The sequence below is a fragment of the Eubalaena glacialis genome, chromosome 8, assembly GCF_028564815.1.
Source record: "Eubalaena glacialis isolate mEubGla1 chromosome 8, mEubGla1.1.hap2.+ XY, whole genome shotgun sequence".
NCBI classification, from domain to species: Eukaryota; Metazoa; Chordata; class Mammalia; order Artiodactyla; family Balaenidae; genus Eubalaena; species Eubalaena glacialis.
In genome coordinates, this window is record NC_083723.1 from 87,030,314 (window position 1) to 87,055,385 (window position 25,072).

General features: G+C 40.8%; 1 protein-coding gene across 4 annotated transcripts in view; it reads right to left on the minus strand.

The window, feature by feature from the left end:
• Positions 1-25,072, minus strand: part of AOAH (acyloxyacyl hydrolase) — a 177,653-nt gene that overhangs the window by 75,081 nt on the left and 77,500 nt on the right. For all 4 annotated transcript variants that reach the window (XM_061197922.1, XM_061197920.1, XM_061197921.1 and 1 more), the window contains 2 exons: positions 24,966-25,014; positions 22,702-22,796 (listed from right to left, as the gene is read on the minus strand). In XM_061197922.1, coding sequence (XP_061053905.1) covers positions 22,702-22,796; positions 24,966-25,014 — 144 coding nt within the window. The remainder of the gene's footprint in view (positions 1-22,701; positions 22,797-24,965; positions 25,015-25,072) is intronic.

Genomic DNA, 25,072 nt, shown 5'->3' on the forward strand with positions numbered 1-25,072 from the left:
AAAGAAAGATACAACACTCTCCCACACCACCCTCTCACATTTTTCTCAGTCATCCGCACAATGACAAGCCCAGATTTGGGAAACTGGGTTTGGAACTGGGCTTCTGATTCTGGGTGGGTCTGCTCTCTCTTTCAGAAGAAGTTGTTAGGCAAGAACTCTGCTGACATAGGGAGGTGTGTCTGATACCCTCTGCAGCCTGGAATAATAATGGCGGGGATGGTAGTTCTGAAGTGTGCCAGCAAAGTGGGGAAAGGGCTCTGCTCTAGGAATTAGGAGATCTGACTTCTATGTCTGGCTCTACAAATACAGTAAAACTTCATGGTTTGGATATGACACTCTGGAAATAGGTTCCATACTTCATGCAGCCCCCGTTCTCAATCAGGGTTGGGTAAAAAAAATTTATCTCCCTGGTGGGGGAAGAAAAGATGTTGAGAAAGGGGTAGGACCAGTGAGGAAATGGCCAGCCACCCTGTCTTGAGAAGTGGGGTCTCCATGTCCCCAGCATTCTCCCAGCTCAGTCTCTCTGGATCAACCTGAAGAAATGGTCTCAACTACCTGGGAGAATCCTGGACCCTTTGCTCTTCAAGAAGCCCTCACCATCTGTGGAATCATCCCTACCAGGTGCTGAATTATAGCTGGGATCAGGGTGGGTTTGCATTCCATAGTTTGAGCCCTAGAAGGCCCAGGAAGGTAAACTGCATAGGTGTATCCTGGTTATTTGATTAACCTTGAAATAATGCAAATTTGTGTTTTCCTTGTTAAATATTTTCGACATCACTTACGGTGTTATGGCAAGGTTTTACCACTACTACTAACGGTGCAAGGAAAATGTAGCTTTACCAGCGTTCCAGCTCTGACGTCTCTCATTATATCTTATCTACTTCAATAAGACTGTTGGGAGGATGAAAAGACAGTGAGAGAAGCAGGTTGACAGGCAGAAGGCCTACACTATGTAAAGCATCATGTTTAGGATGGATCGCCTAGTCTCTCCCTTTCCAAGTGGATTGTCCCAGGTTTTAAGAAGAATCAAGTTTATTGCCAGATAATAGAAAAGATTTGAGCAGACAAATGGAAGCCTCAACATATTTTTCTTCCTTAGGAAATTTGGTAGCTAAAAATGAGAAGTAACAGCCAAAGGTTTTATAGACCTTAGCAAAAAGAGAATGTTTAAGTCATATCACATTAAACACTAAAGGCCTTATTTAAGCAACATTATACTCAAGATATTTCAGGCATTTAAGGCAGGAAATATGCAAATTAAGATCTCCCTCATGAACTCCTGCTTATTCCTCTTAAGCATTTATGTTCTCAGGAAACTCATCTTAAATGTACCTTAAATGTGCATATGTGGAAAGACTTTATATTTACCAAGAAAAATTTTCCAGACTTGTAAAGAGCATCAGAAACTCAATGAGTATTAAATCAACTACTGCATTGCTTCAAGTTTTCTTCTGATTTTATCAATGACATAAAAATGTTTTATGTCATAATTGGCAAGTGTATACCATTTTTTGTGTAATCACTTTTTGAGCAACCACTGTGTATCAGAAGCTGGATATTACCTCTTAAAAAAGAACAAGTACACAGGTCTATGGCTTCCCTGGTGGCACAGTGGTTAAGAATCCACCTGTCAATGCAGGGGACACGGGTTCGAGCCCTGGTCTGGGAAGATCCCACATGCCACAGAGCAACTAAGCCCGTGTGCAGCAACTACTGAGCCTGTGCCCTAGAGCCCACGAGCCACAACTACTGAGCCCACGTGCCACACTACTGAAGCCCGCACGCCTAGAGCCTGTGCTCCGCAACAAGAGAAGCCACCACAATGAGAAGGTCGTGCACCGCAACGAAGAGTAGACCCCACTTGCCGCAACTAGAGAAAGCCTGTGCGCAGCAACGAAGACCCAACGTAGCCAAAAATAAATAAATAAAAATAAATTAAAAAAAAAAAAAAAGAACAAGTACCCAGGTCTCATACAAACAGCAGTAAATTAAATGACCATGCCTCAACCCAATTAGAGATACTGAAAAAGGCCCTTTTAAGATGGCACCTCCCATCACTCATTCTGGTCCACGGAGGATTTCTGTATTTTCTGTTGGTAGAAGAATCCCTTCCATTGGGCAGCAGGGCCCAGAAAAACTATTGAGAAGGGAACTTAGAGGGAATTTGGATAACTTGCCAAAGTCACAGAGCCGGTAAACAGTGGTGCTGGGATTTGAACCCAGGTTCTGGTGGAACTAAGAAAGGAGAGGCTTGGAGCAGACAGGGGTCCTCATAAGCTCAGCTTTTGATAGCCCTATTGTATCTGGTCCTTGCTTTTCCCTTAAGCTGCCAGGTCTCCTGGAATCACAACATTGGCTAAGCTGGGTTTGCTAGTTTTTGCAAATGAGGCTTCCTGATTGCCTGCTGAGGGGACGGTCCCTCAGACACTGCTTCAGGTAAGAAGTTCAGAAGCCTATAGATATCTCTAGAGTTGTCTGCAACTTTTCCTCCTCTGTGTTTCTCTTTTATGGAAGCCATGCATAATTTATAAAGAATGCAGAATGAGTGTTCTGGGGATAAGTACTGAAATGATATGTGGACCCTACACAGACACCTACACACACACCCCACTCACATTCCCAGGGTCTGTTCTGGCCCGACACATGCTGGGGAGAGGCAGCCACAGAGAACAGTGCACTCTGCTGCTCTGGAGGCTTATCTTCCAGTGGGGCCTGGCAGATGAAGTTCTGGGAGAACAAGGAGAGAACAAATCATCAGGTTTCTGCCTCTGTAATCTCAGGCTTAAGTAGACCAGGCAGCACTGTTCACTCAGCTAATACTTTGAGATAGACAACTTTAAGAACATAATGTAACTCTGAATTAGATTTGTAAACTTTAGCAACTCATGTGCAGTGAGACGAGTCTGCTGTTGAGGTCCCTGTGGCCCTATAATTCATTACACACAGAGAGAGAGAGAGAGAGAAGGAGATTGAGAAACACAGCAAGTGCCAGACTGGCATTCTGTTGACCACTGTGCCTTATTCGTGGAGCTCACAGTCTAGAGGGGCACAGAAAATAAACACTTCCCAGCTGAGTAACCTGGAAGACTTTCTTTAACTCCTCTGTGTCTCACTCAGTTTCTTATCTATAGAATGGACAAATAACAGCACCTATATCACTGGGTGGTTGAGAGGATTAGAAAAGATAATCTGTGCCTAAAGTTTAGAATTGTAAGTGCTCAATAAAAGTTAGCTATTAGTGGTATTGATAAGAAGTCCAGGGTAATAGAAAAGATACTTATTCCACATGTGGAGATTTGGGGAAGGAATCTTGAAAGAAATGTTATCCAGTGTAAGTCCTGTAAGGTTAGTAAGAGGGAGCCGGTGGAAGAGGGGTAGGGAAAAGGAGTTTAAGCATTGGCTATGCCATACGTAAAAACACAAGGCTAAATCCATCATACTATATACGAGGAAGACCAACAAACTCCCCCACACCGCCCAACCCCAAACACAAAATTTGCCAGTTATCTATTGCTATGTAACAAATTACCTCTAAATTCAGCAGCCTACAACATAGTACATATAAGCAGATCAGTAACAGTAACTGCTCAGCTCCAGGGATGATGTCTATTCAATGCACATTTAAACTTTGACTTGAGCTAAATAAGTGATTTTCAGGGAAAAGGTATAGCATTTCATCTTTGACCCTATGCCAGTCCAAAAACTTATGGAGCAGTGAAGATAAAGTCAAATAAAGAATTCTAGCAAATATGACCAGTAAATATAAAGAGGACAGAATGGCAGGCAACAATCTTTCATCATTTTGCCTGAAAATAGCTCTTTTTATTTTTTTAAATTTTTACCTTGTCAGCTCCTCTTAGTCTTTTCCTTTTTCTATTATTTACTAGTTAATCTCTAACCCCATGATTTGTTTATTCAATGAATGAGTGGAGGGATGCTTTTATCTAACTGCCCCATATCCAGTGAAAATGCATTGTGTAGTTGGACTTTTTCTACAAATTCAATTCCTTCCATCATCATTTCCAGAGGGATTGGAGAACTGTATCCAAATTCATAAAAGTGAGAGAACAAGAGTTTAAAATGTGAGCCTGCCTGCCGCAACTAAGACCCGGTACAACCAAATCAATCAATCAATCAGTCAATATTTTTAAAAAATGTCATGTTCACAGATCAGTCTTTCATGGGGCCAATGAAAAAAATTCTTTCACAAACAGAAAAAAAACTCCTCTAAGGGCCAGAAACAGGCAACAAAGGGTGCTTATCATAAAAGTCTACTCGAGATACCATCATTGGATTTTGCTAAGGTTTAGTCATTCCTGAAGCAGTAGGGCTGTTATTTGTCTGAGGCGGGGGTAGTTTTCCTTTGAGAGGTAAAATCCAGGCTTAGATTCTAGAAGAAGCCCAAAGTCCACAGTCAAGCTACAGAAGTGAGGACATGGGAATCCATTACTGGGCCACCTATTGACCAGGCCTGAGCTGGGCTCTCCAACCCACTACCTCACTCATAAAAATGATCTCATTTTCTTTCTCTCCTCTGTTTCACCTGCTACCAAGAAGCTGTCACAAAACCTCGCTCTTTCTATCCTTCCAACTTGAGTTAGTGCTGCAGTCTTCAGCGGTGTATCCCAGAATCTCGTGGGGAGGTTCTTTAAAATATGGATCCTGTTTGGGTAGGTTTGTGGTGGGGCCCTAGAATTCTTATTTTTAAGAAGTGCCCTAAATGGCTGCAGTGACCAGCCAAGTTTGGGAAAGGCTGCTTTACAGGCTATTGCCGCTATTCAACATCATCCACCATGTGGCACCACCAAGTGCCCCAGCCTCTTCTCCCGGCCCTGTCTCTCCCACCACTCAACCACCTGCAGCCCCTCAGACCTCCAGGCTCGTCACAAGCTCTTTCTCTTCCTTCACTGTCTTTATTGATCACTTGCTATTCATCAGTCAAGAATTAGCTGAATGCTGACCTTCTTGACTGCCCTGAACTTCCTCTGTGAGGTACCCTCCTCCTACTCTCGTCACACCTTATTATATGAGACGAAAGCACATTTCCATCTTAAGTCACTAATTTGGAGATTCTTTCTTTCACAGCAGCTGAGCCTATACCCTGCTTGATTAATAATTAGTCCTTTAAGAAGTGCTGACCTACCCTCCCTTCTTGCTAATATGTTATGAATGTGAGAGCATGACCTCTTTGGTTCTTCTTTTTTAAAAAATTGAATTATAGTTAATTTACAATGCTGTGCTAGTTTCAGGTGTGCAGCAAAGTGATTCAGTTATACATACATACATATACATATATACACATATATATTCTTTTTCAGATTCTTTTCCATTATAGGGTATTACAAGATATTGAATATAGCTCTCTAATAAGCATGTATGCATGAGATGCCTTGAATATTTTTGATACTGTACTATAATTACTGAAGAGGTAAAATTTCTAGGACTTTTGAAACCATGAGAATAAAAGTTCATAGGGTTTTCCCTCCAGAAAAAAAAAAAAATAATAATAATAATAAAGTGGTCACACAGTGGAAAAAAAAATTGAATTATAGTTAATTTACAATGCTGTGCTAGTTTCAGGTGTGCAGCAAAGTGATTCAGTTATACATACATACATACATATACATATATACACATATGTATTCTTTTTCAGATTCTTTTCCATTATAGGGTATTACAAGATATTGAATATAGCTCTCTGTGCTATACAGTAGGTCCTGTTGTTTATCTATTTTATATATAGTAGTTTGTATATGTTAATCCCAAACTCCTAATTTATGCCCCCCCATCCCCTTTGGTAACCATAAGTTTGTTTTCTATGTCTGTGAGTCTATTTCTGTTTTGTAAATAAGTTCATTTATATCATTTTTTAGATTCCACATATAAGTGATATCATGTGATATTTGTCTTTCTCTGACTTACTCCACTTAGTATGATAATCTCTAGGTCCATCTATGTTGCTGCAAATATCATGATTTCATTCTCTTTTATGGCTGAGTAATATTCCATTGTGTATATATACTCTGGTTCTTCTTGATCTACTTACCTTTGGGTTCTTTATCAATTAGGCTTTAAATTCTTGGTGATGCTGTCCTCAATTTCTGCTTCTGGAATCTTTGGACCTTGTATTTCATAATTTCCCTCTAGGAATGATGGTTTAGCTCCTACCTCTGACCAATCCTCCAGTCATTGCCTTAAGTAGGAAACTCCCAGGAAATCACACAGAAGCCAGTCTTGACCCCCAGACCTTGGCAAGGGCTGGGCTGGGTAATTGCTGTCCTCATCATTCCCCCAGGAGTGGCATGGAGGGAACTAGTTGAAGGAACCAATGAATGAATGATATGTAGCAATCAATTCCAACTATCCAAAATTATTTTTAAATGCTAGGATTGTCCTCTTCCCACAAGCCAACTGATTTGAGATTCTAAATGTCCCCCTATGAAGAGTCACTTCCATGAAACTTATTTTATGGCTGAGGAACTTGAGGGAGAGTGTAGCAAAATGGTAGATATAATTAAGTAGAGGGCAAGAGATTGTTCTCTGGTCTTAGCAACACACTGGATTGCACAGGTGTTTACTGACTCACTACCTCTCTATGCGGAGATGTCTATCTAATGTGCTGGGGGAACAGGCATGTGGGCTGAGTAATTATAAATGCCTTTCAGAAGTATGGAGCTTAAAATAATTTCCTCTTGTAGCTTTTCATAACAACCAGTGTTTATGTCTTTTTAATTCTTGCAGAAGGCAGTGAGGGCTAAGATCACTGATGCTTTCAGAAGAATGAGCCTGCAAGAGCCCCTGACTTTGCTGGCAGGTAAGAGACCCAGATGCTCACCTTGAGCAAGAAGAGAAGGGCATTGAATTGATCAGGACTCGACAACAGCCCGTCTGGCCTGTGCCCGTGAACAGGGAAAGGGAACACAAGAACATTCTGTCTCTTGTGGCCTGATTGCTGTTGGAGAAAAGGATTCACCATGGGGCACACAACTCTCTTTTTCTGACAGAATAAATGAGAAATAACTAGGATTGGGGCTTCTCTCCTCATTGTTTAACATCTTTAATCTGCCAGCCTGCAAGATGTCTGAGGAGCAGAAAATGTAATTTTGTCCAGTTTTACTAAACAACAGCTTTTCCTCATCGGAAAAAATAATAAAAAAGTACTCTAACTCTTAATATTTCTGGAGTTGACATGACGTTAGCAGAGATAGAATTTCCATATTTTATTATGCACCATGAAAATCAGCCTTTATGCTTAATGGAAGCTTTATCCTCACTGCTAAATCCAGAGAGCGGAGGCAGGGCGGGTTAGTGAGAGGCAGGGTGAGAGCTCAGATACTGCCTGTGTCACCTGTGGGCTAATAAAGAGTAGCCTAGGCTGATTTACAAAATCATCTCAAAGAGAGGAAAAAAATGCATAGGGGCTTGAAAGATCAGAGCCGCTTTGCTCTCAGGTGAATATGCATTTTCTGCAGCCAGATTAAGGATACATTTTGTCCCTGACACAGCACGAAATTCAATCTGTGCCTACTTACCCTACAGACAACAGCTTGCCAGGGGTCGTGCTAAGATTTTATAATAGTACAGGCAACAGCCTTTGCTAGCAAAATAAACATTTGGGAAATTGTATTTCAGAATCACTTCTCCTTCCTTCCTGTCCGCCTCCCCGCAACTCGACATGCAATTCTGGTTCAGTGAAATGCAGCATTTAATATTTTGGAAGTAATTTTCAAGCAGATGGGGAAGAGGCAGGAGGGCAGCATCTACTGCTGGCCTTTATGATCTCTCTACCTCCCCTTCTTCTGCAACAAAACAACTTAAGCAGTCATTGTTTTTCCTTCGAAAGAAAAAAAAATAAGACAGCATGAAAGTGTTTTCAGATTTGCTCTTTGTTTTTTGTTGAAACCTTTCTAAGTTGAGGTCTTCTGTGTGATATGGGAAGCTCATTTTGAACCTGACTGCTAAGGACATCTTGGAGAGACGCGAAGGTGTTTTTAAGGAGGAAGAGGGCAGAGTGAGGCTCAGAACCCTTAGTTTCTGTGGAACCATGAGGGTGATTCTTCACACTCTCTTTATTGAACTACGGATATCTTTCCAGAAGGACGCACTCCTAATCTAATTAGCTGTAAACAGGCCTCTCGGGTGCCGCAATGCTTTAACTAGAGGATGGCATGAGCAGGAGCGGAGGGGGGCTGGTGCAGGAAAGATACCCAAGACTGTGAATTCCTTTTCGATGGGCACAGTTGGGATGGGGTGATGTATCTGCAGGAGTGTTTTCTGCCTTATAGGGAGACAAAAGCAAAGACGTGTTGACTAGTCTCATAAAGGGCAGAATGGCCTATTATGAACAATGAATACTTGTTTTTCTACAGCACTTACTGCTCTTCCCAGAATATGATTTACGACTTGGTGCAGCAAAGGAATGGCACCAAACACGCTGGGGGTTCCTGAAGGGCCTTGGTTGATAATATGCATTCCCACGGTCAGACCCCGAGAAAGACCACCCAGCCAAATGTTCACTTTGGAAGAGGTGGTCCCATTACTATTCCTCGTGGAACACGAGATCGTGGAGGGATTATAGGGTGGGGTTAGGGGTCAGCGGGTACTTTCAAGTTTCACAGTCAGTGGTACAGAATCCAAAGTCAGAACCTCTTTCTGCTGAACGGGTTGGAGAAAGGTCACACAGCTTCATTTTAAAAGACAACTTCCGGCTGTTGCCCTCTTCTGTCATTTTGGGAAGGATTCCTAAAGGCAGTTGAGGAGGGGATGATCTGGCATTAAGTGAATAGCAACCAGTGTGCGTGCTCCCTGGGTGAGGCAGGTCCCAGGTTAATAAGGACCTAAAGAAACGAGGCTTTACTGGGTTGAGGCCATGCTGACCACCAACCAGGCCTCTGATTCCACAGGACCCATGAGGTTGAGTAATCAACACTGGCCTCTGACAGCTGTTTCCCTTCAGTCACCCAGCCTTGAGCCAACACATAAGATTTCTGCTGCACTTCAAGGCCCTTGGACATCTTTGCTTTCTGGTGCCCAGTGCTGGCTGGAACTGATTCCAGACTTGATCTGAAAGGGTTTGAGTGGCATGTGCTGGGTGAACACCAATGGCCTCTGGGCTCCAAGCCCACCTCTCTAATCTCTGCTCTGTGCTATGGAGCTGGACTCTGCAAACTACACTTCCCAGATTCCTCTGAGTCTCCCTGCCAATGAGAGGTGCAGGTGGGAGATGGGCAAGTGGGGATGAGAGAAGGAGAGGAGGAACTATTTTCTGGTGTCTAGTTGAGGTCGGCATCCCCCAGCAGCTTCCAGCCTCCAGCCTTCTGTGCTACTTCCAGCTCCATACTCCTCAGTGGTTCAGTAGCAGCTGGTTTGTGTGCCCTCAGCAGTCAGAGTACAGGCTGTGCAGTAGTCCAAACACCAGCTGCACCCCTCCCTCTAGCTTCTGGTAATACCTCTTCCTCCTTGTTGTTCCTTAGCCCTGCAGTCAGCAGCTGCTTTTTGCAATGATTAATCTCTGATAACTTCAGCATCCCCCTTTTTGTTCTAATACCTGTGTAATCAGTTCCCTGTATTAAATCTACCAGGGTAGCCAATCCCCTATATTAAATCCCCTCTGTTGGAATGCTTTCATTTTCCTGACTGACCCCTCATAAATGGTGACTCTGACAGTGACAATAAACCCAGTTTAAAAGGGTTCCACATGCTGAATTAGCCAAAATATTGGAGGCTTTCTCTCTTTGCAGTGACATCACTAAAAGGCTCTCAAATAGGGGAACCTGTGGGCAGAGTGAGGACTGAGGAGAGTCTGATGGGCAGAGATGCTCTCTTGGGGAACCTCGCACGTTCCAATGTGCTCCAGAAATACTTTGGTTGAGGGACTAGCCCACACCATGCTGATGGCTTCCCCATTTTGCCCTGCAGCGGTCTGTCTTAGAGTGCAAGCTCTTCCCTGACGTGTGAAGAATTTTGAAAACTACACTGCAGTACCCCACAACCACATCTTTCTTTTGTAAATCCTCAAAGTTTGGACATTGGAGGCAGTGGGAAAACGCTATGACAGTGGTTCTTAAAGTCTGGGGAGCCCTGGGGATCTTTGAGACCCTCAGAGAGTGTTCATGAGGTCACTATTATCATCATAATACTAAGACTTGATTTATCTTTTTTATTTTAATTCACTCATAAGGGTACAATGGAGTTTTCAAGAGGCCACATACATGGATACAGAAATAGATTGAAGGCAGAAGCAGATAGGGGAAGTTAGCTGTCTTCTATCCAGATATCAAGGAGATTCACAAAAGTAGAAAAGAATGCTATTATTTTAGCCTATTTTTTTTGTTTCAGAAAATAAAGTTGTTATAAAAATATGTTATTTATGTTAATGTGTTTCTTATTGTTATTTTCCAATGAATTAATAAATCCCATTGTGGAGTTGGTACATTCCCTTCACCCTCACTAGTCACTTAAGTTTCATGCTCCAGTCCCTGGTCATCTGGAGTTTAATCCCCACGTTGAGGTCAAATCCAGGCAATCCTCTCCAGGATTTTCAATGGCCCAGGTTGGCTCTCCCTTCCTGGGGTCCATATCCTTGCCCCAGGACACACACTCTTTCTGTCCTGATGACTCAGTCACCTCCCTTACATTACTCACAAGAACGTCAGACTCCAGTTTTTTTGACCCCAGTCTCTGAAGACACCTGTCCAAGTCTCTCAGTGGTCTCCTACAGTGAGGGGAAGCATTCTGCCCTTCCCCCATGGGGACAGTGGAGCCCCACTGCCATACTGACACTGGCGATTCCCAGCCTCAAGCTACAGGTTGCAGAAATGGTTTTCACTCCCTTCTTCTGCAGGTCCTGCTGAAGTCCTTTGAATATTTGACTGTGGAAGGTGGGACTAGTTGGCCCACATTGTCTTAGGGTCTCACTTGAAAGTTAGGTAGAAATAAATAGTCCAGTTTTTAACATCTGTTATAAAATCATCCCGAATTTCTAATGAAATGTCTGTCATTATTTATATTTTATACACAAGGAAATTAAAGCTCAGAGAAAATAAGTAAAGGTAAGTGGTTAAGCCAGGATTTGAACACAGGTATGTCTGATTCAAAGTCCAAGATTATTTTATACAGAGATAATTTAGGGGCTTGAAATTCCCCTCTGGGCTCATGGTGTCAGTTTCACAAATGGCTTCTGTGCCATCAGTAGGGTGGCTGTATATCCCAATATGTCTGGGCCAGTCTGGGTTAATGCCTATTGTCCTCACATAATTAGCAGTAATGATCCCTCTTCTCTCAAGTTTGGGCAATAAATTATAAGACCACCACAACTGCTAGGGGTTAGGGGAGTTTGGTGCAGAGGACCCAGAAGCACCAGAAGTTTTGTAGGAGGGCAGACTCTTCCAGTAGAGTCTCCAAAGCCTGGCTTAGACCCTGCAGGGAAGATATGCACTGGGGAGATGAAGTCCAGGCAGCCTCCCCAGATGCAAGGATGCTGGGAACAGCCCTGGGTTAACCGCAGCCTGAGATATCTGGCTGGAGGAGGGTGGTCTATTCAGAAACTGGATGTAAAGTCCACAGAGCAGGCAGGGTGTGAGAAAACTACATATCCATTGTTGATTCTAGATAACTTCTGAGTTTGCCCATTTCTTTTCTTCCCAATGTACTCTTCTAGCTTAGGACACTTTTACTAGAATAATAACAAACTCCTAGCTGATTTTCTTGCCTGCTCCCCCTTCCTCCCCCACGCCCCCCACCAATGTAATCCATCCTGCCCATTGAAACCGGAGTGATTTTTCTGAAATTCAAGTCAGACTGCTGCTATTTCTTAGTTTCAACCCCTTTGACGGCTTCCTATTGCCTTCAGGATAAACTCTGAGTTCCTTGATGTGGCTTTGAGGTCCTTTGAGATCAGCTCCTATGCACCTTCCTAGGCTCTTCTCTTACATTCAGACCTTGTGCTGGATCAATGTCAGTTCAGCCCCACCAAACTTCTCATAACTCTGCACCCTCTTACTTGTGAGCCTTTGCACGTGCTCTTTCAGCCCCTAAGACACTCCTTCCTAGGTCTGCTGGGACGGATGCCTCCGATGCCTTCTTCCTCCCAGTTTGGGAAGCATGTGTGCATCACAGCAGCTCACACTCTGGAATTGCCTATTTGCTTATTTGCATTTCCCCACAAGGCCTGAAACTCTCTGAGGACCTGGGCTCTTTCCATCCTCTTCACCTCTGTGTCATTACCTCCTATCACAGGATTTGGCACGTGGTAGGTCCCGGGTTAGGATTTAGTGATATTTTGCCTACAAACATTAAAAGCCAAATAACCAAAACAGGAGACATCTGAGCTCAAGATACATCATGGGTGTCCACTAGGCATGGTACTTATACCTAACCTGATTCTCTGTGCAAATGAAGAGACTCTATAGATAATAAGTTTTAAAAACTGGAAGTCTTTTTTAAAAAGGAGCATTTAAAAAATATTCCATATATGAGTGAAATCATATGGTATTTGTTTTTTCCATCTGACTTATTTCACTTAGCTTAATACCCTCAAGGTCCATCCATGTTGTGGCTAATGGCAAGATTTCATCTTTTTATTTTTATGGCTGGGTAGTATTCCATTGTATATATATACCACATCTTCTTTTTTTTTTTCCAAATCATGGTTTTGATCTTTATTATCTGATTGATCTCAGGCAGGATCCTTAAGTTCTCTATGTTTCCATTTCTTTTCTTTTTTTTTTAAACATCTTTATTGGAGTATAATTGCTTTACAATGTTGTGTTAGTTTCTGCTGTATAACAAAGTGAATCAGCTATACGTATACATATATCCCCATACCCCCTCCCTCTTGCATCTCCCTCCCACCCTCCCTATCCCATCTCTCTAGGTGGTCACAAAGCACCGAGCTGATCTCCCCGTGCTATGTGGCTGCTTCCCACTAGCTATCTATTTTACATTTGGTAGTGTATATATGTCAATGCTACTCTCTCACTTTGTCCCAGCTTACCCTCCCCCCTCCCCGTGTCCTCAAGTCCATTCTCTACGCCTGCGTCTTTATTCCTGTCCTGCCCTTAGGTTCATCAGAACCTTTTTTTTTTTTTTTTAGATTCCATATATATGTGTTAGCATATGGTATTTGTTTTTCTCTTTCTGACTTACTTCACTCTGTATGACAGACTCTAGGTCCATCCACCTCACTACAAATAACTCAATTTCGTTTCTTTTCATGGCTGAGTAATATTTCACTGTGTATATGTGCCACATCTTCTTCATCCATACACCTGCCGATGGGCACTGGGTAAAGGGGTTCAACTGTATGATGATAGAAACTAAATTTTTGGTGGTGAACATGCTGTAGTGTATACAGAAGTTGCAATATAATGTTGTACATATGAAGCATATATAATGTTATAAACTGATGTTACTTCAATAAAAAATAATAAGTACAAAAAAAGGAGTATGATCTATACTGGCCAGAAAATGAAACCATGAATCAGCTTAATATCCAGTCATGGATTATGGCTTGTACACTGAAAAGGATAGTATGAAACACTGACAGATATAATGAGTAAAAAGTCTAAGTATCAATGTGGAAAAATGATTATGATTAGTACTAATTTTAAAAAAAAGGAGCATTGCCAATTGCTTACTTGCTATTCTTGTGACTACATAGTGTGTGTGTGTGTGTGTGTGTGTGTGTGTGTATGCGTAGTGAGGGTAGAGTACTGGGGAAGAGAAAAGTTTAAGATAGTGGGGGTAATTTTTTTTAATATTCTCATAATTGGTTCTAATGTTGACTTTATATCTTCTTTTTTCCCCAATAAGAAGAATATTAAAAGAATATTTCAAAACAAATCTGATACTCCAAAATGTTAAAATGATTCTCTCTGGGTGGTAGCACGAGGGAAATTTTAATAATTTCTTCATAATTTCTGTATTTGCTTATTTTTCTCCACTGAATATTTAACATATCTGATTAGATAAAAGCAACAGAGCAAACATTCCCTCTCTTCCCTCTTTCACTTTGGGCAGATTACTTCCTTCCCTATTGGTCTTGGCCATGTGACTTGCTTTGCCTATGGGTTGATGGTGGACATGATGCAGCAAATATGTTTGTGTGAGGGCCTTGCCCTCTTGCACTTCTGACATTATCATGAAAAGTGCATGCTCTGGATAGATTGCCCAACCAAGGAAAAATGAGAGACATGTGGAGCAGGCCTGGACCCAAGCTTCAGCTTGGAGTGAAGACTAACAGAGCTCGGCCTAGAACATCTGTGTGAGTGAGAAGAAATGACGATTGTTTTAAGTCATTGAGATTTGGGTGGTGTATACAGCATTATTTTGACAATAACTCAGTGATAAATATTCATTTTCAACATTAACTTTCTGAGCAAAATCTCTGTCTTTTATTCTTCTTGTCCCATCTTTCATTCTTATCAAATGGTATCCCACAGAAGTGGCCCAGGCTGGGGGGCCCAGGCTAACTTTTAGCTTGGAGAGGAATGTTAAGCTGGAGAGATATTTTAAGAATCCTAGAACATCAAAGGCTTGAAATAGATGACAAACTAACACTAAAACTGTAGTGTTGTCTCTACTATCAATAGCGTTATTGACATATTGAAACTAATGAATCCCAATTACCATTATGTCCAAAATGGGTTCCTCATTGCCATTCTCATAGTCATTTTTCAGAACTACTAATTTACTGCCAAAAAGGGATGGGTGTGGGGTGGGAAATAACCCAAACCCAAACCAACAACTGCTGATCTGCAGTTATTTCAATTCATTTGTTGTTGCAAATAGCAAATAAAAAATTGCTACAATCCAAATTCCAATTGTCTGGATTCCAGGATGGGGCTGGCTACTGGGCTTGTGGGAATGATTTCTTTAAAGCATCTTCTCAATGGGTCTTTCTCTTCCCCAGAGACTTAGCACACTGCAGAGAGAGCTGCCAGCTCCAGTGAGAGGCTGTCCTCCCCACGGGAACCCTAAAGCGAGAGGCACCCCTCACCTCCGCCTCCAGAGGCCAGGTGCGGAATAGGAAGGTCAAGCATGAGGACATCGACCAGCCTGGTTAGCTACCACCACTGCACTGCGTAAGCTGTGTGTCAATCTACTTTTGTCTGGTTTGAATCCAACATACAGTTTCCAAAGCATTTTCACAGACCTTAGCTCACTGAAGCACATGGCCTTCCTTCATCATCTACAGAGTTTCTGGTTGGGTGGTTAGTTCAAGATGATACTGACAGGAAGTGGTTCTGCACCTCTTAGCTGTGTGACCTTAGGCTATCTACTCAACATTTCTGAGTACTTCTCTGGAAAGTGAGGCTATGTTGTAATAACACCTACCTCAGAGGGCTTTTATGAAGATTAAAAAAGTAATGCTTTAGTATTCTTTAGCTGGTTTGCTTAGCTATTTGCTTAAAAACCAAACCAAACAATCCCTCAAATGTTTGGTACATACATAACAAAAATTCGTTGAAGAAAAATTAGAAAAAAAGTTATCCAGAATTCTAGAGTCCACAGTTAACATACTGATCTACAACCTTCAAATTATTTTGTCTGTACACATGAACACACATATATTCATAAAAACTGGCCCATATATTACTATCTTGTAACCTGGTTTTGCCACCTAACAAATTAGCATAAACATATTTTCTTGCTAAGAAATGTGTCTATAATATGTGTATTAACAGTTGCATAATATTTCATTTTGTGGATGCAATATATTTTTAAATATCTAATCCCCTATTTTTTTAAACATCTTTATTGGAGTATAACTGCTTTACAGTATTGTGTTAGTTTCGGCTGTATAACAAAGTGAATCAGCTATATGCATACGTATATCCCCATATCCCCTCCTCTTGCGTCTCCCTCCCACCCTCCTTATCCCACCTCTCTAGGTGGTCGCAAAACACCGAGCTGATCTCCCTGTGCCATGCAGCTGCTTCCCACTAGCTATCTATTTTACATTTGGTAGTGTATATATGTCAATGCTACTCTCTCACTTCGTCCCAGCTAACCCTTCCCCCTCCCCATGTCCTCAAGTCCATTCTCTATGTCTACATCTTTATTCCTGTCCTGCCCCTAGGTTCATCAGAACCACTTTTTTTTTTAGATTCCATATATATGTGTTAGCATATGGTATTTGTTTTTCTCTTTCTGACTTACTTCACTCTGTATGACAGACTCTAGGTCCATCCACCTCACTACAAATAACTCAATTTCATTTCTTTTTATGGCTGAGTAACATTCCTTTGTATATACGTGCCACATCTTCTTTATCCTTTCATCTGTCAGTGGACACTTAGGTTGTTTCCATGTCCTGGCTATTGTAAATAGCACTGCAGTGAACGTTGTGGTACATGACTCTTTTTGAATTATGGTTTTCTCAGGGTATATGTCCAGTAGTGGGATTGCTGGGTCATATGGTAGTTCTATCTTTGGCTTTTTTAGGAACCTCTATACTGTTCTCCATAGTGGATGGATCAATTTACATTCCAACCAACAGTGCAAGGGGGTTCCCTTTTCTCCACACCCTCTCTAGCATTTATTGTTTGTAGATTTTTTGATGATGGCCATTCTGACCTGTGTGAGGTGATACCTCATTGTAGTTTTGATTTGTCTTTCTCTAATAATTAGTGATGTTGAGCATCTTTTCATGTGTTCATTGGCAATTTGTATATCTTTTTTGGAGAACTGTTTATTTAGGTCTTCTGCCCGTTTTTGGATTGGGTTGTTTGTTTTTTGGATATTGAGCTGCATGAGCTGCTTGTACATTTTGGAGATTAATCCTTTGTCAGTTGCTTCATTTGCAAATATTTTCTCCCACTCTGAAGGTTGTCTTTTCGTCTTGTTTATGGTTTCCATTGCTGTGCAAAAGCTTTTAAGTTTCATTAGGTCCCATTTGTTTATTTTTATTTCCAGTACTCTAGGAGGTGGGTCAAAAAGGATCTTGCTGTGATTTATGTCAAAGAGTGTTCTGCCTATGTTTTCCTCTAAGAGTTTTAGAGTGTCTGGCCTTACATTTAGGTCCTTAATCCACTTTGAGTTTATTTTTTTGTATGGTGTTAGGAAGTGTTCTAATTTCATTCTTTTACATGTAGCTGTCCAGTTTTCCCAGCACCACTTATTGAAGAGGCTGTCTTTTCTCCATTGTATACTCTTGCCTCCTTTATCAAAGATAAGGTGACCATATGTGCGTGGGTTTATCTCTGGGCTTTCTATCCTGTTCCATTCATCTATATTTCTGTTTTTGTGACATTACCATACTGTCTTGATTACTGTATCTTTGTAGTATAGTCTGAAGTCCAGGAGCCTGTTTCCTCCAGCTCGATTTTTCTTTCTCAAGATTGTTTTGGCTATTCGGGGTCTTTTGTGTTTCCATAGAAATTGTGCAATTTTTTGTTCTAGTTCTGTGAAAAATGCCATTGATAGTTTGATAGGGATTGCATTGAACCTGTAGATTCCTTTGGGTAGTGTCGTCATTTTCACAATGTTGATTCTTCCAATCCAAGAACATAGTATATCTCTCCATCTGTTTGCATCATCTTTAATTTCTTTCATCAGTATCTTACAGTTTTCTGCATACAGGTCTTTTGTCTCCTTAGGTAGGTTTATTCCCAGGTATTTTATTCTTTTTGTTGCAGTGGTAAGTGGGAGTGTTTCCTTAATTTCTCTTTCAGATTTTTCATCATTAGTGTATAGGAATGCAAGAGATTTCTGTGCATTAATTTTATATCCTGCTACTTTACCAAATTCATTGATTAGCTCTAGTAGTCTTCTGGTAGCATCTTTAGGATTCTCTATGTATAGTATCATGTCATCTGCAAACAGTGACAGCTTTACTTCTTCTTTTTGGATTTGGATTCCTTTTATTTCTTTTTCTTCTCTGATCACTGTGGCTAAAACTTCCAAAACTATGTTGAATAATATTGGTGAGAGTGGGCAACCTTGTCTCATTCCTGATCTTAGAGGAAATGGTTTCAGTTTTTCACCATTGAGAAGGATGTTGTCTGTGGGTTTGTCATATATGGCCTTTATTATGTTGAGGTAGTTCCCTCAGTGCCTACTTTCTATTGAGTTTTTATCATTAATGGGTGCTGAATTGTGTCAAAAGCTTTTTCTGCATCTATTGAGATGATCATATCATTTTTCCCCTTCAATTTGTTAATGTGATTTATCACATTGACTGATTTGCATATATTAAAGAATCCTTGCATTCCTGGGATAAACCCCACTTGATCATAGTGTATGATCCTTTTAATGTGCTGTTGATATCTAGTCTCATAGTATTGTGGTCAGAAAAGATACTTGGTATGATTTCAATTTTCTTAAATTTACCAAGGCTTGATTTGTGGCCCAGGATATGATCTATCCTGGAGAATGTTCCATGAGCACTTGAGAAGTGTATTCTGTTGTTTTGGATGGAATGTCCTATAAATATCAATTAAGTCCATCTTGTTTAATGTATCATTTAAAGCTTGTGTTCCTTATTTATTTTCATTTTGGATGATCTGTCCATTGGTGACAGTGGGGTGTTAAAGTCCCTACTATTATTGTGTTAGTGTTGATTTCCCCTTTTATGGCTGTTAGCATTTGCCTTATGTATTGAGGTGCTCCTGTGTTGGGTGTATAAACATTTACAATTGTTATAACTTCTTCTTGGATTGATCCCTTGATCATTATGTAGTGTCCTTCTATGTCTCTTGTAATAGTCTTTATTTTAAAGTCTATTTTGTCTGATATGAGAATTGCCACTCCAGCTTTCTTCTGATTTCCATTTGCATGGAATATCTTTTTCCATCCCCTCACTTTCAGTCTGTATGTGTCCCTAGGTCTGAAGTGGGTCTCTTGTAGACAGCATATATACAGGTCTTGTTTTGTATCCATTCAGCCAGTCTATGTCTTTTCGTTGGAGCATTTAATCCATTTACATTTAAGGTAATTATCAATATGTATGTTCCTATTACCATTTTCTTAATTGTTTTGGGTTTGTTATTGTAGGTCTTTTCCTTCTCTTGTGTTTCCTGCCTAGAGATGTTCCTTTAGCATTTTGTTGTAAAGCTGGTTTGGTGGTGCTGAATTCTCTTAGCTTTTGCTTGTCTGGAAAGGTTTTAATTTCTCTGTCAAATCTCAATGAGATCCTTGCTGAGTAGAGTAATCTTGGTTGTAGGTTTTTCCCTTTCATCACTTTAAATATGTCCTGCCACTCCTTTCTGGCTTGCAGAGTTTCTGCTGAAAAATCAGCTGTTAACCTTATGGGGATTCCCTTATATGTTATTTGTTGCTTTTCCCTTGCTGCTTGTAATATTTTTTCTTTGTATGTAATTTTTGATAGTTTGATTAATATGTGTTTCAGCGTGTTTCTCTTTGGGTTCATCCTGTATGGTACTCTCTGTGCTTCCTGGACTTGATTGGCTACTTCCTTTCCCATGTTAGCAAAGTCTTCTACTATAATCTCTTCAAATATTTTCTCAGACCCTTTCTTTTTCTCTTCTTCTTCTGGGACCCCTATAATTCAAATGTTGGTGCATTTAATGTTGTCCCAGAGGTCTCTGAGACTGTCCTCAATTATTTTCATTTTTTTTCTTTATTCGGCTCCCTGGCAGTTATTTCCACCATTTTATCTTCCAGCTCACTTATCCTTTCTTCTGCCTCAGTTATTCTGTTATTGATTCCTTCTAGAGTATTTTTTATTTCAGTAATTGTGTTGTTCATCACTGTTTGTTTGCTCTTTAGTTCTTCTATATCCTTGTGAAATGTTTCTTGTATCTTCTCCATTCTGTTTCTGAGATTTTGGATCATCTTTACTATCATTACTCTGAATTCTTTTTCAGGTAGCTTGCCTATTTCATCTTCATTTATTTGGTCTTGTAGGCTTTTACCTTGCTCTTTCGTCTGTGACATATTTTTTTTGTCATTTCTTTCTTTTTTTTTTTTTTTTTGATGGGTGGTGCTGTATTCCTGTCTTACTGGTTGTTTGGCCTGAGACGTCCAGCATTGGAGTTTACAGGCAGTTAGATAGAGCTGGGTCTTGGTGCTGAGATGAGGACCTCTGGGAGGCCTCACTCGGTTGATATTCCCTGGAGCCTGAGGTTCTCTGTTAGTCCAGCGGTTTGGACTTGGAGCTCCCAACACAGGAGCTCTGGCCCAGCCTCTGGCCTGGGAACTAAGATCCCGCAAGCTTCATGGCACAGTAAAAAAAAAAAAAGGAAGAAAGGAGCAGTACAATATCAAAGAATAAAAAACAAAATAAAATTAGAAAGATAAAAAATATATTAGGGGGGCTTCCCTGGTGGCGCAGTGGTTGAGAATCTGCCTGCCAATGCAGGGGACACGGGTTCGAGCCCTGGTCTGGGAAGATCCCACATGCCGTGGAGCAACTAGGCCCGTGAGCCACAATTACTGAGCCTGCGTGTCTGGAGCCTGTGCTCCGCAACAAGAGAGGCCGCGATAGTGAGAGGCCCGCACACCGCGATGAAGAGTGGCCCCCGCTTGCCACAACTAGAGAAAGCCCTCGCACAGAAACGAAGACCCAACACAGCCATAAATAAAATAAATTTTTAAAAAAATTTTAAAAAAAATTAGGAAAAATAAAACTATAATTGAAACAACTGCAACAAAGTAAAATAAAACCAAAGCAGAAAAAAGAAAAAAAAAAGGGGGAGGGGGCAGCAAGCCAAAAGGAGAGATCACCGGTTGCTGGGAGTTCCTCCCATCCCCTTAGGTGTCTGTGGTCCCCCACCAGTGCCTGGTTGGTGCCCTAGTTGTGAGGAGATGCAAATTCCGCATCCTCCTAGTATGCCATCTTGACTCCTCCCCTAATCCCCTATTTTTTTTTTTGAATTTCTTTTTTCATTTTTGCTCTTATAAATAACTCTTTGATGAATACTCATGTACATAGATTCTTGAACAAATGACTGCTTAGTTTTAAAGAGAAATTTTCAGAAGCAGAATTACTTGTTAAAATCACAAACGTTATAATGTCACTTTATACATATTGTCAAGTTGCCTGTCAGAGAAGTTCTAGCAACTTAAACTCTCATTAGTGGTGAAGGAACATGTCCCTTTCACCATATTCTTGCTAAAAGTAGGCCTTTATCACTTTTTAACCTTTGCTTATTTGACAGATGATACCTCATTGTTGTTTTGTTTTTCTTTGATTACTACTGAAGATGAAACTGTTTTTATATTTATTGGTCATGTTCTTGATCATTAAAAAATTAAATTGTTTTTTCCTTATTGATATGTAGGAACTCTTTGTTATTAGAGAATTTAAATCTTGTCTTATATGTTATAAATATTGCTCTAGTTTTTCATTTGTCTTTTAATTTTATGAATTTTTGGACATTGTATACATTTGAAGATTTCATGTAATTAAATCTAGTAATACTTTTTTTTGGCCTTGCTTTTATAATACCATGCTCAGAGAGATTAGAATACTTCTGAAAATAATCTTTTTCAGGAAAGCATAAATCTATTATATTTTCTGAATCTTTGAATGACTGAGAATACATTTCTTTGGCCTTCATGTAGGAACCATATCTTGGCAGCTGGAGCATTTTTGACACACTATTCTCAAAATGTTGTAGAGGCCGTTCCACTATTTTCTGAAATTTATCATTGAAAGATTAGTCTGATGTCAAAAGGATTTTTCCTCCTACTATGTCCCCTGGTTGTTGGGCTGAATGATTGCAAGATTTTTCTTTATATTTGGAATATAATGGAAAAGCAAGACATGATGAGGAGAGTCTCTTTTATATTCTCTGGAGTTCAATGGGGTTTTGGATTAAAGTCAAGGATTTCTTCAACTCAAGAAAATTATCTTTTGTTGTTTATTTGGTCACCACTTCCTCTCTGTCTGATGTGTTCTCTTCCCCCGGGTTTCCTATTCAATCTCCAGGACCTATCCTATATGTCTCTTATGTAAGTTCCAGAATTTGGCTGACTGGTTTTCTCATCCTGTTTTTTACATTGTCCAACTTGCTAGTCAGTATGGCCATCACATTTTTACATCAGGCCGTTATTGTTTCACCTAAAAGTAGTCTTCCCTAACCTCAGATTGTTCCTTTTTCATGAGTATAATCTCCTCACATTATTGTTGAGAATCTGGATTTAATCTCTTACAAAATTCACTTTCCTGTAGCAAGCTTTTTTCAAGAGTTCTTTTCTTTGGAGACCATGAACATTTTTTCTATGTTCAAATGTTTCTCTGTTTGCTCATCCTTACAAGGGAGGTCTGTGTTTGCCCAGTTTTAGAACTTGGGAGAGGTTCCATCAGAGAGTATTCAGGTTCATGTCTGATTTCTTCAGTGTGAGAAAAGGGATCAAAGAAGAATGTATAATTCTTGTAGTTTAACTTCCCTGGATCAGCGTTTTCATTTTATAGGAGGTTGAAGAGAGAACTACATCCCGAGGTGGCCGTACAACAAGGGCTTCCCCACTATGCCCAAGTTTCCTTTCCACCCGGCAGGGGCACCATCCTCCTTCTCTAATGGATGAGATAGCTCTTGTAATGAGCCTGTTGTTCTTATCACAGTGTTTGAACTGAACTGAACTGAAATGGCTGTGGATGTGCCTTTGATGGCAGATTGTGCTGAGAAGGGAAATTTGCACCTGTTTGGAACTGGCATCACATTTATAGAGAGCAAGGGGGAAACAAACACAGAGGCCAGCACATCCCGCATGATTACTGCCAAAATTACTTACCAAAGACATCTGTGAAGCTGTGATCCAATCGGGAGGGATGTGAAAATGAGCCCCAGCTGAGTCTCCCAGCAAAATGATTCCCCTGGGCTGTGAACCTAGGTGGCACAATTTATTTGCATTATTTACGCACTCAAGTAGTTTGGAGCCTCCAGATTGGGTAGTTAAGTGAGCACATACCCTGGTGTGTATTCTGTGCATAGAGCTTTGTAACAGTGATGCATTGCCACTTTTTGAGTGTTGGAAAGTGAGGGGCATAGCATTTGGGAGCTGAATGAGATTTCCAGGCCATTGAAACTGCCAGCTAAGCTGTACAGATGCAGGTGTGCTTCCTAGCTCAGCATAAAACAAACTCCTGTGCAACATCTTGAGTGAATGATAGATGAATAAAAGCATCAAAACTTTATCTGAACTCAGAAATATGCCCTAAATTTTGGTTCTGAAAATTGCTTTCTTGGAAAATACACTCATTTCTGTTAATATCCACTTAAGGAATTAGTAATCTCATGGAGCAATTCTGATTTTTTTCAAAGATGTTATGGTCTTTAATGTCCTTAATCTATATATACAAAAGCACTGGATGGACAATTATGGCTGATTAGTGGGGAGATGGAGAGATAAAATCTCTATGCAGCCCTGTATGTTTGGAGGTTAAGAATCACTTAATCTGGGCTTCCCTGGTGGCGCAGTGGTAGAGAATCTGCCTGCTAATGCAGGGGACACGGCTTCGAGCCCTGGTCTGGGAGGATCCCACATGCCACGGAGCAACTAGGCCCGTGAGCCACAACTACTGAACCTGCGTGTCTGGAGCCTGTGCTCCGCAACAAGAGAGGCCGCGATAGTGAAAGGCCTGCGCACCGCGATGAAGAGTGGTCCCCGCTCGCCGCAACTAGAGAAAGCCCTCGCACAGAAACGAAGACCCAACACAGCCAAAAATAAATAAATAAATAAATAAATAAATTTAAAAAAAATTACTTAATCTGATTCTAAGGCCCATCTACACGAATCATTCATCCATGGGTGATGCACGAACTCTTCCAAATCCCTTAAGATCCTGAAAGAATCAATCAGTGCCTCTCAGAGTCAGAGAGGAGAGCCTACTTCCTCCACCTCCAAAGGCCCCAAATCAAGCCGAGGATGGCCCAGCCTCACTCCAGCGGCTCCCTATCTCGGGACTTTGTGACAGCTAGCACTTGGCCACACAAATGGGGACAGAGAAGGCCCAGGACATTGAGGAGGGGTTGGGATTTGGGGAATCCAAGAGGCTTCCCACAGTGAACCCAGAGCCTCACACCAGGATTTCACTTAGATCTGAGTTTACTTATTCATTTGTCTATTTGTTAATGCATTCCTTTATTCATCCAACAAGCATTTCTAAACTGCATTACTATGTGTCGGGTCCTTACATTTTCTACCTCCATCCTATCCTTCTAATAGCTTACAGACAATTAGACTTTAAGCTGATTGAGGGCAAGGACTGTATCACGTCTGCCCATAAAAACTCAGAGCCAAGTATAGCCCTTGGTGCATAATAGGAATAGGTGTTCAGGAAATATCTGTTGAATGAATGAATTAAATGCTTCTAAATGTTAGGGGAAAGCATTGTCTAAACATAAAACAGTGATGTTACCATAGGCTCTTTTGAGACTCTTTAGGCATCACCAGGACCACGTTTTCAGTACTATGTGGGTGGTAATAGGTTCCTCCTAAGAACACTGGTAGCCCAGGTGTATGTGGCATTGGGCATTTAGAATACAGAGCTTTTGCTCAGGTATTTTTGGGAACTCTCAATGCCTATTGCTTGGAGGTCTCCCTCAAGTCACCCAGATATGAGTCTTTAGCCCAGTTGACACAAGGACTCTGTCAGTACAAGTCTAGACATCTGACCTTGTAGTGTATTGAGGAGGACACAGAGTAGACTGAAAATTATCACCTCCACTTATTTTCTTATTTGGAGAAGTGCTGGATTTCAGTTACCCTGTTATCTATCTTACAGCCTTTTCTAATATTATCATTAAAGTTTCCAATTCCCCAAAAAAGGAATCAATTAAACAAATTCAGTTTTGCTTTGTCTTGATTCTGCCTCATTTCTCTATAATCTTTTTCATGTCATTTTCTAATTTGTCACGAAAATAAATGTAAATTGGTCAACATTATGTTGTAGCATCAGGCACTTCCTCACTTGGATGGTCTGTTTGCTTCAATCTGACTCAGACTAGAAAAGAATCTTCTATTGGAATAAGTACACTGACTTTTACAATTCATACCTTCACAGAATTTCTTCTCATATGGAATTCCATCTTTTGGATCAACACCCTTTAAGAGAAATGATGAAATTAGCAGCTTGCTTTTAAATTTATGAGACACAAACACG